Source organism: Coloeus monedula (genome assembly GCF_965178545.1).
Source record: "Coloeus monedula genome assembly, chromosome: 3".
Taxonomy (NCBI): domain Eukaryota; kingdom Metazoa; phylum Chordata; class Aves; order Passeriformes; family Corvidae; genus Coloeus; species Coloeus monedula.
In genome coordinates, this window is record NC_138783.1 from 45636778 (window position 1) to 45652838 (window position 16061).

At 44.6% G+C, this 16061-nt stretch overlaps 1 protein-coding gene across 3 annotated transcripts in view; it reads right to left on the minus strand.

Annotated features, from left to right (window-relative positions):
- ZDHHC20 (zDHHC palmitoyltransferase 20) overlaps positions 1 to 11112 on the minus strand; it is a 49995-nt gene extending 38883 nt beyond the window's left edge. For 2 of the 3 annotated variants that reach the window (XM_082278244.1, XM_082278243.1), the window contains exon 1: positions 10963 to 11112. In XM_082278244.1, the coding sequence (XP_082134370.1) occupies positions 10963 to 11080 (118 nt within the window). In that variant the 5' untranslated portion in view covers positions 11081 to 11112. Of the gene's footprint in view, positions 1 to 8803; positions 8863 to 10962 lie in introns of those variants that run through there. The other variant, XM_082278245.1, reaches the window with a different exon arrangement.
- Between the last annotated feature and the right edge of the window lie 4949 nt (positions 11113 to 16061).

Below are 16061 nucleotides of genomic sequence, written 5' to 3' on the forward strand. Positions count from 1 at the left end.
CTTGATTTTCTTCAGCTATTTAATCACTATTGACACTGCTCATTCTATTTGCATTTTGATTTATTTTAAACCCTAGCATTACTTCTACACACTTTCTTCAGCTGGTTACTCATACTACTGGACTTCATTCAATTCTTTACCAAAAATCCGGCTTTTTCCTAACCGCTTTAGTGCTCAGTAGCATGGAAGTGCTGTGCATAAATTTCTTCCAATATTGCCTTTATGCTATCAGACAGAGCCAAAAGAAAGCCTAGTTTCCTCTTGAAAGACAAAGAGGGCTCTTACTTGCATCAGTCAGTGAGCTCTGCTCTCTCCGGCACATCAGAGAATAGGAAAAAACAGAATTGACAGAAAGGCATGGAAACTCAGAAGCATCTGAGTGGAGCTAGGTAATGTCCACACCACAAATTAATTATACTTACACTCGAAGGAGAGGTATTTATCCTCAGACTGGCCAGATCAAGCTCACAGTAACACTACACTCAAGTATCTGCACATCTGAAAATGCTTTTTGTGTTAGGAGTAACTCCAGTGGTTCTGTAGTTGACACTACTAGGACACTTGCAAGAGATTGGAGTGACAAACAGGACAATCACCTGGTGTTGATAAACTGCCAGTATCATGATGTTGTACAGAGCTGTCTTACACATCCTGCACAAGATTAGGTGTTCTGCAGGTCGTACCAGAAACTGAGAGTATATTTAAAGCAAAAACTAAGGCAAGCAAAAATCCCACTCAACCAACATACATTTTCATAACAGTATTCTTCAAGTAATTAACAATTTACCAATTCTTTTTGATAAAAAGAACACTAATTTGCATTTTGTGACTGCCAGTCAATAACTGCCTTGAGTATAAAGGTCACTCAAAGCTGTCTTATGGCTCAGGACATTACTAGTAAATCCTTTTACTTTTACACCAGACAGATGACAATAAGCAACAGTCTTTATTTACCCATTCCACACAGCTGTGAGGTATGATAGCAGGCGGGCAGAGGTGTCAGTTCATGGAGAACAAAAATTCCAGACACAGCTGCTGTGACCTGCAGACCTGAACCTTCATCCCGCAGTGAGAACGGTCAGCAGCCGGGAGGGACCTGCATTGCTAATCAGGCACCTTCTTCATGTTTGGCTTCAGACTCTTCCAAAATCAAGTGTTTCATTGCTTACTTACTGGCCTAGTTTGCAACGAGTGTTTCCCCAAATGTCAGCATAAAATCTCCTTGCAAAACTCTGCGGATAAAGACCTCCTTGTAAATCTCCTTACAAAGTATTAGGCACTCTGTTTTCTGAGAGGAGGATTTTGCTGTCACCAAGTTCACTGGGTAATGGAAGAAATCAAACTGCCCAGCAAGCTGACCTCCTCCCATGCACTGTGTCAGTGGATTCCCTAAATGAAGTTTCAAGCTTGCAACATTGGTCAGTTTTGACTGGTATTTGCCACCTGAGGTTAAATAAGGAACTACCTATGATAAGAGCTAATTTTCAGCCAACAGCACATTGGCAACAGAGCAGCCAGTAATGTAATTTACATGAATTCCTATCAAGATATTAATAAGCCAAACTCCTGGACACAGCCTTTTAAGGAAGTTTTGTATTGAAAAACACGTAATTTAAAAACAAGTATATTAGTTGTGGGCAAGTAGTGATGGGGAACTCCTGTCTTCAACATACTGGACTTGTAAATACTAATAAATATTTAGTATTTTTAAATTATTATTATAAAAATATTTATGGAATAAATAAAGGTTTAAAGACTTCTCATGGTGATTTAGGGAATCTGTTCACAGACGGCTTATCAAGTTGGTTGATAACAAATGCTGCCATCTTTTGATGCTGGAGGCTTTGCTGCTTGTTCTTTTTGTAAAACAAAATGTTATACATTAAACCTTACTTAGACTGAAACATCTTGAGACAAAGCTTGACTGTAACTAAATCTACACACTAGTTGTTTTGCAAAAAAGGAAGAAATAACAGCAACTCCCCAGCAACATTAAAAAAAAATCCAGATGCTGCAGAGAGAAAAAAACACTGGTAATAAAAGGACAGAGAGTTATGGATAGAGGACAAGACCAGGACACCATTTTGTTGCACCAGGTCTCATTTAAGTACCAGACTACTTAGGAATATGAAAAAGTGAGAGCACTAAGACTGTATGAGCCACTGCAAAGGGATTTTTGGATACTGCAGAACATCTAGACTAAATCTTAGTTGTACTCCAGAGTTAACAGAGGCAAGCATACAAAAGAGCAGAGCCTATCATCTATAGAGCTCTCATTCAATAACTATTGCTTCCAGCAAATAAATGAAACCAAAAAAATCCTCAGAGTTCACCTGCCTGCTGACAGTTCACCACATATTCTTGGAAAGCATTAACTTAGGACTCTAAGAAGGTCAACTGGAATACTATAAAACCTAATGCAGTGTGTGCCAAGGGGAGAAACAGTTCTCCCTGCTGCCCCACAGAGATGCATTAGAGCTCCCAGGGCAAAGCACTGGATGTAACACAGCAGGGCTGGCACACTGCCTAACAAGAAACAAGCAGGGCTTGATGCATGCATGACTCCTACTAAGAGAATTAACTTCTGTCATCTTCCTAGGTTATCACATCCTGTAACACAGTTGCAAGAACATCCGTGGTTGCAGGCAGGTATCGAGTAGGGCACTCCGGTGGGAACTTATGTTTGTGGCGTCCAAGAAATGACTGCTGCTGGTTTAACACAAAAGTCAGTGACCACAGTGAGTTGTAGGAAGTTAGATCAGGAGAGTGATTACTTCTAAACACCTACAACTAGATGGGAGTTGGCCCAGACCCTTGAACCTGTTGTCTCCTGAGAGGCTACACAGAAACATCAATTGGGATAGGATCAGGGGTGCATCCACTGGCCTAAAGACTCCAGAGAAGCCATGCAGCAGGAGGAGAGCACTGTCACATGGTAGGAGACTATCACAAAACCAGCCAGCTGAGGCAGGGAAAGGCAGCTCCTGAGGCCCTGCACGTGCCTAAAAGCTCTCCCAGACCATTTCTACTCATAAACAGATTCCTGTTTCCACTCTTAATTTGGCAATAGGGTTTCCTAATTGTGGGAAGTAGTGAGAAACATAGGATATTTACAAGTTTGAGGATGTTAACAGAAAAAAGCCACACAAAAAAGAAAAAATAACTGAATCTAATACTCAATGGTCTTTAAGCTTTCCATTGTCAAAATTTATTATTTGTCTAAATTATGAATTATTACAAAAGTTCAAGCCTACTTACTGCACCACTTGCTGCTTTAGCTTTATCTCAGCAGGTATCTACCATGAAACACAGGCACAATACCTCTGTATGCAATTACTAAGCTGAACTCAAGCTTTTTAAAAAATACAATTATTTAAAATCCCCCAACACGAAACTTAAGGAGCAGCAGATGAAAATATACACACACAAAAACCATCCCCACAAAAATCCTATGCATACATTGCATCCATTTTCAGATACCCATGTGAGTGTTAGTCACATAAGATTTTTCAAAACAGAACAGAAACCAAACTCTGCTCCAAGTTTTCGGCTCCTTTGCAATGTTCAGGGTAAATCTGTGGGTCACAAACCAACAGATGTGAAAGCCTTCAATCGCAGTGCTGTGGAAATACACTTCCTTTCTCTCTTTTTTTAAAATCCAAACTTGACAAAGCTAAAAGCAATGACTACTTGGCATGAAGAATGGTACAGTGACAGGGGATGCATTCACAGCCATGACAAGGCAGTAGATGAGGCACTTGACATATGTTTTAAGTCTACCACACACAACTGCAAACCAGCTTATACAATAACTACCTGCTTAGGTCTCCTCAAACAAATAATGTCTGTTTCTTTCAAGGTTACTTACATTTAATCTAAACTTTGTTTCATTCTCTCTGCACTGGCATCTTGCCTAATTACAGATTAATTACTTCCAGCTCTAAAATTTTTTTGTCACAAAAAGGTTTAATAAAAGGAAAAAAAGCCCCAATCCCAAACAGCTATCTCTGTGCTTAGCACTTCACAAGAGATACATAAAAATCCCCCACACTGCAGGCAAACACACATCGAGATGCACAAGAGAAATACCACAAATAAAAGAATGCTGCTTTGAAACCCTCACTCAATCTCTCTGTAGATTGTATGATTAAAATGGTTCCATGCTTCACATTCAAGACAATGCTGCACCATCCATAGCACCAGAGAGACTGCTGCAGAAACTGCAAAGGCAAAGCATGCTGCTCTTGTGATCCACTTGTCTTTGACAACCTCACAAGACAATTTTAAGAGTCAAAAGAAAAGAAGAAAAAGGAACGGATGAGCCATTTGGTCTTTTGGAAAAAAAAGGAAAAGCAGAGGCTTGAAATGCTGCAGAGGGGGAACTTGACTTCTAGCACAGATTAGAAAAGATGGTCAAAGATTAGGTATTCCATTGAAGATTGTGGGGAGGAGGGAAAGCGGAAGAGCGGGAAAAATCTGGCTTGTTTGTTTCTTGATGCAGGAGAGGAGGAGTTAAGCACATCCCACAGAAAACAGTTTAGTGAAAGCAGAAGGAGGTAATATTGGGGAAGTGGCTAAAAGAACAAATGAATTTGTTACAATTTCATTATCCCTTTTATACCTGATTCACACCTTGGTGAAGATTCAGCTTACACCAAAAAAAAAGTTGTCTGCGCTTACTTCCCAAATGTTTCTATTAAATTTCATACATTCTAATGAGAAAAAGAATGGATACTCATCCTATTACAGAAAGATTATGCATCATTTGGAAGAAGTTAATGAGCGAGATCAAAACTCCATAAAAGCTGTTTCAGGAACCTACAGTTTGTAACACTTGTAAGGAAAGTACATGTTAAACCAGCATAAACTCTTACAGTTGTAGGAAACTGTTGAACAAACAGTGAAGTACTGAATGGGTGAAAAATGAACAGCATGAACCCTCAGCATTTACAGGCACAATTTTAGGCAGACCATTAGAATCTCACTCCCATTTTCCATCATTGTCTTGAGTTCCAAGAGTAAAAGCAGGTCCAGTGCCATCCAAGTATTTCAACTATCACAGGTATATGAGAACTCAGCTCTGACACCCATCTTTTAACACTGTAAATTCTTTGATTATGAAAAGCATATTACATTAACTCAAAAATATGAGCCAATAGAGCACAAATTATTATTTATTGAAATTTCAACAGACAGAAAACCTGAAGTTCACTGTATGTAGAGGGTCAATGACCTCAAAGTAATGTCTACTGAAAATATATGCTGGAAATTCTGGTCCTTTTATCCATAGTGTCTTGTAGGAAAACAGAGACTCATAAGTGATGAAGTAACATAAAACCCCTGATTAAAAATGAAAGTGACATTTAGATCACTGTTCTAACTCTAGAGGCATTAAGAAATCTCCTACTGCTGTTACCAGAGAAAAATTTGAGAGAAGTTATTTTCCATAATATTAAATAGTAATTCTATCCATGTCCCTTCAAAGCAAGAAGAAAAGCTTTATAGTCCACATCTGAAAGGCAATCAGGAAGTACTGCATCATGGCTACAAGAAAGTAAAACCACAGGAAGAGCTCCTGCTTTGGCTCAGACATTTACTCAGCCCTTCTCTACCCTACTGCAAAACCACCCTGCCCACAGACCAGTTTCAGACAAGTGGTGAGGCTCAGTGAGGGTCTCACACAAAGTGTGCACCACTAAGTTCCATCAAAGCTGTTGGGCGGTAGAAGAGACAAACCCAGGCTCCCTGGTAGCAGAGAGCTGCTCTGAGCTCAGGTGCTCATTTTTTGCCTAGTCCCCAGAGCAAGCCAAGCAACACCAAAGCCACTGCACCACACCTCTTTTTGACCAAATGGTAATTAGGGATCAAGGAAAGATTCGAACTACTGCAGAGCTGTCAGGAGTGGTTTAGCATATGCAGGGACTGGGGCGGGCACTGCAGATAGAGGGTTGGGAGGGAGAACAGGGATGGAGGCCTTCTGATGACAGAAGAAACAGCAGACACAAGACAACTCCTCAAGAGACCAGGCTGTTGCACTTGCAACAATTTTTTCATTAGAGGACTGCCAAGAGAGCAGACTGCATTTTCATATAAAAGGCACATGCCCACCTGTCCCTATAAACTAGTATGACCAATACAGTGCAAGGCACCATAGAAGATAATCTTTCTCCCCAAGCTGAGCACTTAGTTTTCCAATAATTTGTATCCAGTCTGAGAACCTCAACAGGAATTCTATTCTATTATTTATAATATCAGAAAAGGCTCTCATTTACGATGGTAATATGCATGCTTATGCTGAGAGATTACAACAAAATGAAGTGTACGCAGAGCGGTTCCATTTCTATATTTTTAAATTCATGAGAGGCATGTAAACATAGTTAACTGTAACTAATGATCTAACCTGTTTAATTTCCTTTCCTTTTCTTGAAAGGTAACCCTCTTTTCCTACGGGAATGCTTTTTACATGTTTAATGTGCAAATGTTGTACCTCGGTGCTGATACTTCAGGTTTTTCTGTAGCTTGAAATCAGAACTGCTGTTGGTACCACCTTAGCATTGCTTGAGAGATATTGCATTAGCATTTTCAGTAGGGATTTCTTCTGGAGGAGGCAGATGGAATTACCTTCTCTCTGTTTATGCAACAGATTCTTCAGATGGGAACATTTCAACTGATCACCACGTGCTTCTCATAAGGGCCGTGCTTTCGGGAAATCAGAGCTTGCTCCCTACTGACAAGAGACATTGCAGTCTCCTGGAACAGCAAGGAGTGTAATTTGTACTATTAACATGAAGTTATGCATTCTAAATTACAAACTGCTTTGTTTGCCAGGATTTTAGACACCCTAGACATTACACTGTATCAAAAAAAAGCAAACCTTCTGCAACTAGATGCTATGAAAAGAATACACAACTAGTTACTCCCATAGCTTTCAAAATCACAGTCTTCCATACTTTGCAGAGCCTGAGGCATGAAAACACTCATACATTCACATTTAGCCTATAAATCTGTAAAACAAGTGATTATTCTTGAAACTCCTGGCCAAGGGGAAGAATCAGGGCTGTGATTTTTGGAAGATAGAGTTTTCAGTGTAGAAGTAAAAAGCTAAGCTGATCAATTTTTAGTTTTTTACTTTTTAATAACACCAGTCAATACACTTTAGTTAGGAGCTGCAGACAACTCAAAGTTAACTTCCTCTTCTTTTTCTCAGTGCAAGACTGCACTACCAAAGTCTGCTAGTGTTTTAGTAAAAGGGTTGCTACAAGAAAGAAGCGGGCTTCACCCACCAACTCTGACTATGTACGTCAAAACAGTGTCCTGTGACCACCCTCTGACCAGTCTGTATTACAGCCCATCACCTACCAAAATGTCTGGGATAGATAATAAGATACAAGTCAGCCACAAACGAAAGAGAACCACAAGAGAAGCGCTTTACTCTTTTCGAGCATCTGAGGGATGTGGTAAGCAAACACAATCAGTTCAATTCAGCAACAGCATAATATAGCCATTGTTTTACAACAGCAGTGTTAAAAGCAAAACATGTTTTGGTAACACGAAGGAGCACATGAAATGGTTTTAAACTAACAAAAAGCTATTTTGCAACATCCTTCATGTGTTGTGAGGTGTGTTTTCTTGCAAACACAGCTCTGGGCAAGTTAATGTGTGAAAAGAAGAAATAGACTAGTAAGAAAGTGTTCATTCAGATTTTTCTACTTCAAAGCACTTTAAAAAGCCCTCTGAATGAGATGTTGCCTTGAGTCTTTTGCAGTTCCTTCGGTTTACATGTGTTCACCGAATTTTTACACTCTGCTGACATTCCCTCAACTTACACACATTTGGCTGTTTTCACCTTTCCAACTAGCTCAATAGCTAATTTACTTGATGGATCACAACTACACAACAATAGTGGTCTAAACAAGCCAGTGTTCAACATCTTCAGAGAGACAGAAGGATGCTGGCAGTTCCCATGGGAGGAAAACAATAGACAAGCTCATGAGTCTCCTTTCATCTTATCCACACCAGTCCTCCTCGGTGTTCACAGCCAGTATGTAATATAATTTAGGGTTATACAAGAGGCATAACCCAGTAAATACATACTAGCAGTGAATTACAGGGTAAGCCTGAGTCCATCAGACACCACAAGACACTGAGCAATATCTGCGCACCCCATCAGAGGAGGGTGGAGCAAACAGCACAGAGAAGCAAAACTGAAAGGAAATGGCTGAGGTGACAAAAGAAAAAGCCCCAACTTTACCATCTCCTACTTTATTAGGAATACTTTATGATACTACACTAACCCTGGCTTCCCACTTGATCTAATAACTGAATATATGCTTAACCTTTAATAAATGACCAAGGACTACCTGGAAAAAAAACCCAAAAACCAAAAAACCAAACTAGGAAGAAGTAACAATTGGGGAAATAAAGGCTTTTCCTCTTCCTGTTTCCTTATCAGCACCACATCTTAACAGTAATCGAATTTTTAAGAATAACCTTTGAGAAAACACTGGTGTCTGTGGGGTTTCAATTTCTCTTTTACCCAGTATTTACTCGAAATTTTCTATAGTGTCTCCTCTTTTCTAAAGCTTCCTTTCCTCCATCTCTCTTTCCTTTACGAGGCACACATCAGCCTGTTACCAAAGCAATAAGCCCTGCTTCTGCACCCGCCCCATGTGAACATCTGCAAAGGCCTCATTCATTAGCCGTGTGCTGGAGGGACATCCTTGCTCTTCTTCTTTGTAGCGCACAGTGCAGTAGCTCCCAAAACAAACAGAACACAGGGAGCACCGGCAGAAAGAAAGCATACCTGCCAAGACAAGCAGAAAATCCTGCATTTTGCTGTAAATCCTCTCAGTGCTGGTTCGAACTCAACTGCAGAATAAAAACATGCAAAGGAAAAAAATCCACAATGCAAAAAAGACACAAACACAAAATCCTTTTTCTCTCCCTTGGTGAGATGACTTTTTCTCAAGAGTGTAAATGAAATTCAACTGGTTAAAAATAAACAAACAACAAAAAGACACAAACTCACAACAGAAAAAACTCACAGACAAATAAAATCCTTGGCCATCAAGCATGATTTAGGCAAGTAACAACTGAAAAATTCAGTGACAGCAACAGAAGTCAGTAAGTACTTTGCTTATTAAATGACACTTTTTCTTAAAAGCCTGTATGTGCAGACATTAATAAAGCTGGTTCGTGACCAAGAAGTGCCAGACTTAGAGACGCAAAAGTTCTCGCATCAACAGAAGCCAACTTTCTCAATAATTTTCACACAAACGAAACCCTAATGAGCTCAGACGGGCTCTTTGCAGCTTCTCTATCTCTACGATAGAGAAATCATTCACCAGCACCCAGTCCTGACCCACTCTGTGACCAAGACACAGAGCTGGGACTCAGAGCTTGAGGCTCCGTTCCCAATTCACACAGAGACCACCTGTGCGACCCTAGGCAAGTCTCTTAATCACTGAGTTTTTGTTCTTTTCTTAGGAATAGCCCTAATCTGCCTTTTGTCATACTAATTAGACTGTAGTGGGTACAGAAAACCTGTAAAACGTGAGTCTATAACCTCACACAGCCCCTTTCAGGACTACTGTTACAGCTACCCATGCCCCAGACCTCCTGTAGATTGACTCAAATTTGTTTTCAAATGTTTACAGTTTTAAACATGATTTCCCAGAAAAGTTATTTATTCACAAAGACAACTGAACAATAGTAATTTGGCAAGTTTGGATACACTGACATATTTGCAACTCTCTCATGTCCATATTTCACATAGTACCCCAACATGCATTATTTTACAGCTATGTCTCTACTATTTAAAGTTCAAATAACATTTTTGCCAGTGGTTCATGTTCCAGTCCAGATCTCTAAATACAAAAGGCTGTGAAATAACATCACCATACAGAAAAGTTATCCAAAATACTAAGTCATTGCAGAAAAAAAATGAACTGATTATTTCTCACGGAAGGCTGTCTGTACCAGTTTACACAGATATAAAGTACATGCAAACCTTTTTTTTTCTAGCTAGGATATCAAAGCTAGGATATCTAGCCAGGGATATCAAAGCATGTAGTTTACACAAACAGCAAGTAGTACCAGGACCTACAGATACTAGGCAGACCTATGTGTAGCTTAAAATAGTTCTTCGTACTTTTGAGGTCCTTCTTCATTTCAGCTTCCTCACTTAAACACGCCAAATGTCCAGTAACCCGTTCCTTAGTTTTCCTATGCTGCTTCTGAGTTTCAGCAAGTCTGATGAATACTGCACATCACAGCTCCCCTCCATTTACTCAGCCCAGAGAAAGCCAACATCCTCCTGAACTGAACTTTCCTCCTGAAGACAGTAAAGGGTAAATATCACCCTGACCGACATCGGCTGCAAGTCAGATTTATATAAAGATGAGCCCTCGTCCAGAAAGCCTCGATACGGCCTGACAAAATCCCGTAAGCCCTAAATCCTTTCCCCAGCCCGCTTAAGTTGGATGTTTCCAGCCTCATAATGCTTCAGTGGCACCCGGCTTCTTAATTAAAAGGAGGGAGGGGACCCCCCTATACACCCATAAGGAGTTACCTGATACATCAGACGGATGAACAACAGTAAAACAGAGGGGAAACTCCTCCCGGGGAGCCACGAGGGGCTGAGCCCTTGAGAAGTCCCTGTCCCCAGACGAAGCAGCTCGGACCCCCTGCCTGGGCCTCCTCCTCTACCCCAAACCCGTTCCCCGCGTCTCCACCGGCAGCCGCGGGCCGGGACCCCGCCGCCATGAGGCGCCTGAGGACGGGAGGACAACAGGTAAAGCCGGCCCAGAGGGAGCGAGGGACCGCCCGAGGCAGGGTCTCCTCCCGCCGCCTGAGCGAAAGCCTGAGGCGGGTGCAGGGAGACGCGAGCCCGCCGGGGCGCAGGGGAGGAGGCGGCCGGCGGAGGGTCCTCCCAGCGCCCGCGACTCTCCCGGGTCCACTCACACACACACAGCTCCACCACGTAGGCGTAGTAGGACCAGGCCACGACCAGGGCGATGAAGGCCACGGGCACCCAGGCCAGCACCTTCTGGCAGCACTTGAGGACGTGGGACGGCGCCATCTTCCCTGCCGGGCACCGCGGCAGCGCCGGCGCTGCGACGGGCGGGCGGCGGCTGCAGCTCCGGCCGCCGCTGCGGAGCCGGCCCCGGGCGGGCCCTGGGCGGGCCGCAGTGGGCGGAAGAGGGGCGGCCCCAGCACCCGCCACCGCCTCCTTCTCGGGGCGCCGGAACGCCTCACCGGATCACAGAATGGTTAGGGATGGAAGGGACCTCTGGAAATTATGCAGGTGATACAGGAACGCGGCCAGGTGGGTTTGGAATCTCTCCAGAGAGGGAGGCTCCACGATCTGCCTGGGCAGCTTGCTCTGCCACCCTCCATGGAAAGAAATCCTTCCTCATATTGAGGTGAAACTTCTTGTGTTTTAGTTTATGGCCATTGCTCTTTGTCCTGTCATTGGGCACCACCGAAAAGAGCCTGGCACCATCCCCTTGGCACCCGCCTTGGAGATATTTATATGCATTGACAGATCCCCACTCAGTCTTCTCTTCTCTAGACTAAACAGGCTCAGCTCTCAGTTTCTCCTCATAATAGAGATGTTCTAGATCCTTCATCATCCTTGTGGTCCTCCAGTGGACCCCCTCCAGGAGCTCCGTGTCTTTCTTGTACTGAGGAGCCCAGAACGGGACACAGCGCTCCAGATGTGGCCTCAGTGGGGCTGAGTAGTGGGGGAGGATCCCTCCCTCGACCTGCTGGCCACTCTCCCCGGTGCATCCTTCGCCATGCACCTCGGGGGCCCTCCGCCCTCCGCCTCCCCCTGTTCGCACCGGCGGGGCCGTGTTGGGGCGGGATCCTCCTCCAGTCATAAAAACTGGTCTTGAACCTCCAGGTTTTGCTCTTCTCCGCGGTCCTGGCCGGGCGCGTCAGTGTGGGGCGGGAAGGCGGTGGGACAGCTCCGGGCAGTCATCCCCGGCCGCTGCCGGGCTGCTGCCTCCCCCTGTCGCCAAGCACTTACACCGCTCAAACAGCCTGTTGGGTGCCGCAAAGGGAATTTATGAATGACTTATTGCTATTTGTTTTATCGGCTGTTTCCTGAACGGCGGTGAGCGCCTGACAGCTGCGGGCACGCCGCGGCCTCGGGCGAGCACCGCCACCGGCGGTGCCTTGCGGGGCTCAAGCCTCTGGAGCGCCTGAAATCTTTAGCCTTACTCTGGCATTGCTGTGGATGGAATCCCGGGATCGGAGCGGCCCGCGCCAAGACAAAAATCCCCCTCTCCCTGCCGAGGGACAGGCTGCTCGCGCCGGCTGCGCGTCCCCAGCCCCAGGCGGCTCCCGCGGCGCTCCGGTGCCACCTGGCGGCGGCAGGAGGGACCGCCCGAGCCGAGCCGGGGCTGCCCCGCCCCGGGGAAACAGACAGCATCCACAGGGAACAGACAGCATCCACAGGGAACAGACAGCATCCACAGGGTACAGACAGCGTCCCATCCATGGGGTACAGACAGCATCCACAGGGAACAGACAGCATCCACAGGGAACAGACAGCATCCCATCCATGGGGTACAGACAGCATCCACAGGGAACAGACAGCGTCCCATCCATGGGGTACAGACAGCATCCACAGGGAACAGACAGCATCCACAGGGTACAGACAGCATCCCATCCATGGGGTACAGACAGCATCCACAGGGAACAGACAGCATCCACAGGGAACAGACAGCGTCCCATCCATGGGGTACAGACAGCATCCACAGGGTACAGACAGCATCCCATCCATGGGGTACAGACAGCATCCACAGGGTACAGACAGCATCCCATCCATAGGGTACAGACAGCATCCACAGGGAACAGACAACATCCCATCCATAGGGTACAGACAGCATCCACAGGGAACAGACAACATCCCATCCATAGGGTACAGACAGCATCCACAGGGTACAGACAGCATCCAAAGGGAACAGACAGCATCCCATCCCTAGGGTATGGACAGCACCCATAAGGAACAGACAGCATCCATACGGTGAGGCTGGAACAGCTCAGAGGGGTACCCTGAAAGGAGAAGGCTTGGACACAAGAGGACTGGGGGGCCTGGGGTCCCGCAGTCCCTGTGAGCCCCTGGAGCTGGTGCAGCGGGCAGTGGCAGTGAAGTTGCCTTGGCAGGGACAGGGCAGTTTCTACAGCCTTGCCTTTTCACAGAACCACAGAATCATTGAGGTTGGAAGAGACTTCCAACATAAAAACTGTCAATCCAGCACCACCATAATCATCCCTAAACCATATCCCCAAGTGCCACACCCAGACTCCCCTTGAACACTTTGAGAGACAGTGACCCCCTCCACCTCCCTGGGCAACTTATTCCAATGCCAGACTACTCTTTGAGTGAAAATAATTTTTGTTCAAATATCTAATCTGAACCTTCCCTCGTGCAACTTAAAGCCATTTCCTCCCATCCTCACCTGTTGGTGAGATGGCAACCAATAATAAGAAGAGTGATTGGGAATGCAGAAGTCCAAGATGGGCCTTCACAGCCCAATCCCTGGAAGAGTTCAAAGCCAGACTGGATGGAGCCATGAGCAGCCTGATCTAGTGGGTGTCCCTGCCCATAGCAGAGGGGTTGAAATGAAATGATATTTAAGGTCCCTTCCAACCCAAACCATTCTGTGATCCTCTGATCCTCTCAACAGCTAACAGGGCAGGGACACGCTGGCCAAATGCCCAAGATGCAGTCTCTGTATGTGTGCGAATGTGTGTGTGTTCATCTGGGTATCAGAGCAGAGGAATGAAGCAGTGACCTCTGGCCCTGATGTACAGAATATAACTATGGAGCAGGGAGATGTGCCCAGGGATCATGGAAGGATGAAGATCAGTCTGGGATCAACTCTGTGTATGGACATGCTTGTGTATGCTGTGTACGGGAGCAGGATCAGGACAGTATGGAAGTGGATTGCAAGACTGTATGCAGTAGCGCAAGGGCTGTAAAAGAAAGGGATTGCAGGAGAGGGAGAGAGCTGGCGTAAGAACTTGGTGTAGCCCATTCCTAATGGAGAGCTGTACGGCAAGGGAGGAGTGACTGGTTACATGGACAGCATCTTGGTCATGGGGTCTAGTCACTCTTGAGAAGTACTGATAAGGATGGAGCAGTTTGGATTTAATGTGAACTAGGACAGTCCTGGTCTGATGTGCTGGTTAGCATATCACGGGTATAGTCAAAGTATTCCAGTTCCTCTAACCTTCATTAATTTTGGCACCTGAGGACATGCTTGAGTGGTAAAGATGGCAGTGCTGGGTTAGCAGATGGACTTAATGAACTTAGAGGTCTTTTCCAACCTTAATGATTTCGTGATTCTGTTTCTTAAGGGTGTCAAAACATGCCACAGCTGCTGGCATGTGCTTTACCTCGAGATCTCATGGGACTGCTAACACTTAGCCTCAAGACAATGGGAAAGGATTTAAATGCTTGGTGTCTAAATAATATTCATTAATAATGCTTTTAGAAGTACCTGATTTTATCTTAGTTAGATACTTGTATGTGCTTTTAATCATTTCATCACTGTGTTAGTTTCTTTGTAGTGTATTCAGTGAAGAGACATCATACTCCCAAGCCTTTAGGAATCTAAAGGGAAGGCACCTGGACCTGGGAAGCAAAGTTACAAACAACTTTTACTAAGCATGTGCTGTGTGTAGCTGGCTGTTACTGTGCACTGACCCTCCTCTTGGCTGTGTTCCACCAACTTTCCTGACAAAATCCCACGGCCCTTCACAATAAGCACAATTCCTAACACAGAGCACAGCCATGAATAAAGAGGCTTAGCCAGCAAACAGTTCACTATGGTAGGGAAGATGTGAGGGGATCCAACATGGCGCTCCCCATCCCAGTCTTCTTTGCTGATGCTAACTCCAATTTCACCCACAGGGATATCAGTGAAGCCATGTGCATGTTGACATTCCCCCCTTTCATCACGTCCATACTGAGCTGCAGGAACAGCCACCATGCGTGGTTTGGACGGAGTGTGACGCTGGCAAAGCTGGAAGCTGTAACATGGCTAGTATTTCAGTTCTGGGTCAGAGAGATGCCCTGGGTAGGATGGAAAGCCAGTGGCAGCAGCATAAACCTAGCACAGGACAAACTATTTTTGACCAGCTACTACCCAGCAACATTTCTGTGCAGTGTTTCCATAATGACAGGAACTGAAGTGAAACTGAATTAAACAAGGACAACACCAAGGTTGTGAGGTGGCAGAGAGGCCATCTCCAGGCAGTGCCCCCCACTGAGGAGTTTCACTGCACTAGAAGCCCTTTGGCACAGCTGGCAGGGACTATCATCTTCCACTTCTGAAAGCCACCTGGGATGTCTCTACAAGGACCTCTTGAGAAGAAATCAGCTCCTTGAATAGAAGTCAAGCAGGGTGGAAGGAAGCTCTGCTAGAAATCACCGAGCACCTGTTTGGCTTCAAATGGCTGCAGTGCAGCTTGTGCAAACTTTGCTGCGTCATTTCTGGGGAGGGACAAATGATGACACTTGAAGCAGAATCTGGGAAGATGAAGAGCAACTCAGAATGCCATGTTGTGGGAATAGCTGCTCACTACACTCACTGGATCCCATGACTGTCAAAGATAGAAACTAATTTCAGCCATACTGATTTAGTCCTTGCTTACCTAGCATCCTTTTGTTCAGTGATATCTATATTTCCTAAATTTTTCATTTATTCAAATAGAATTTTGTTTCTTCTAGTAGCATTGTTTCTTTTAACTTTAGGACTTATCATTTAATTGTGTCCTTTTCTCAAGATTAGTGGCAAAGCATCACACTTTGGTATCCTTTCTTCTCAATAGCGAATGTAATCATCTACCCTGTGACTCATCTGCCATTGCTTTAGGAAATACCTTCTGTGCATTTTTAAAGAGATGTACACAATGTTTTCAGTAATGTTTGCTCATTCCAATCGTATCAATCTCAAAGTAGATTAAAACACAGTAAGAGGCCACATAATTAAAAAAAAATCTGTATCCTGAAAAAGAAGAGGATTTTAAAAACACTTTATTGGCAA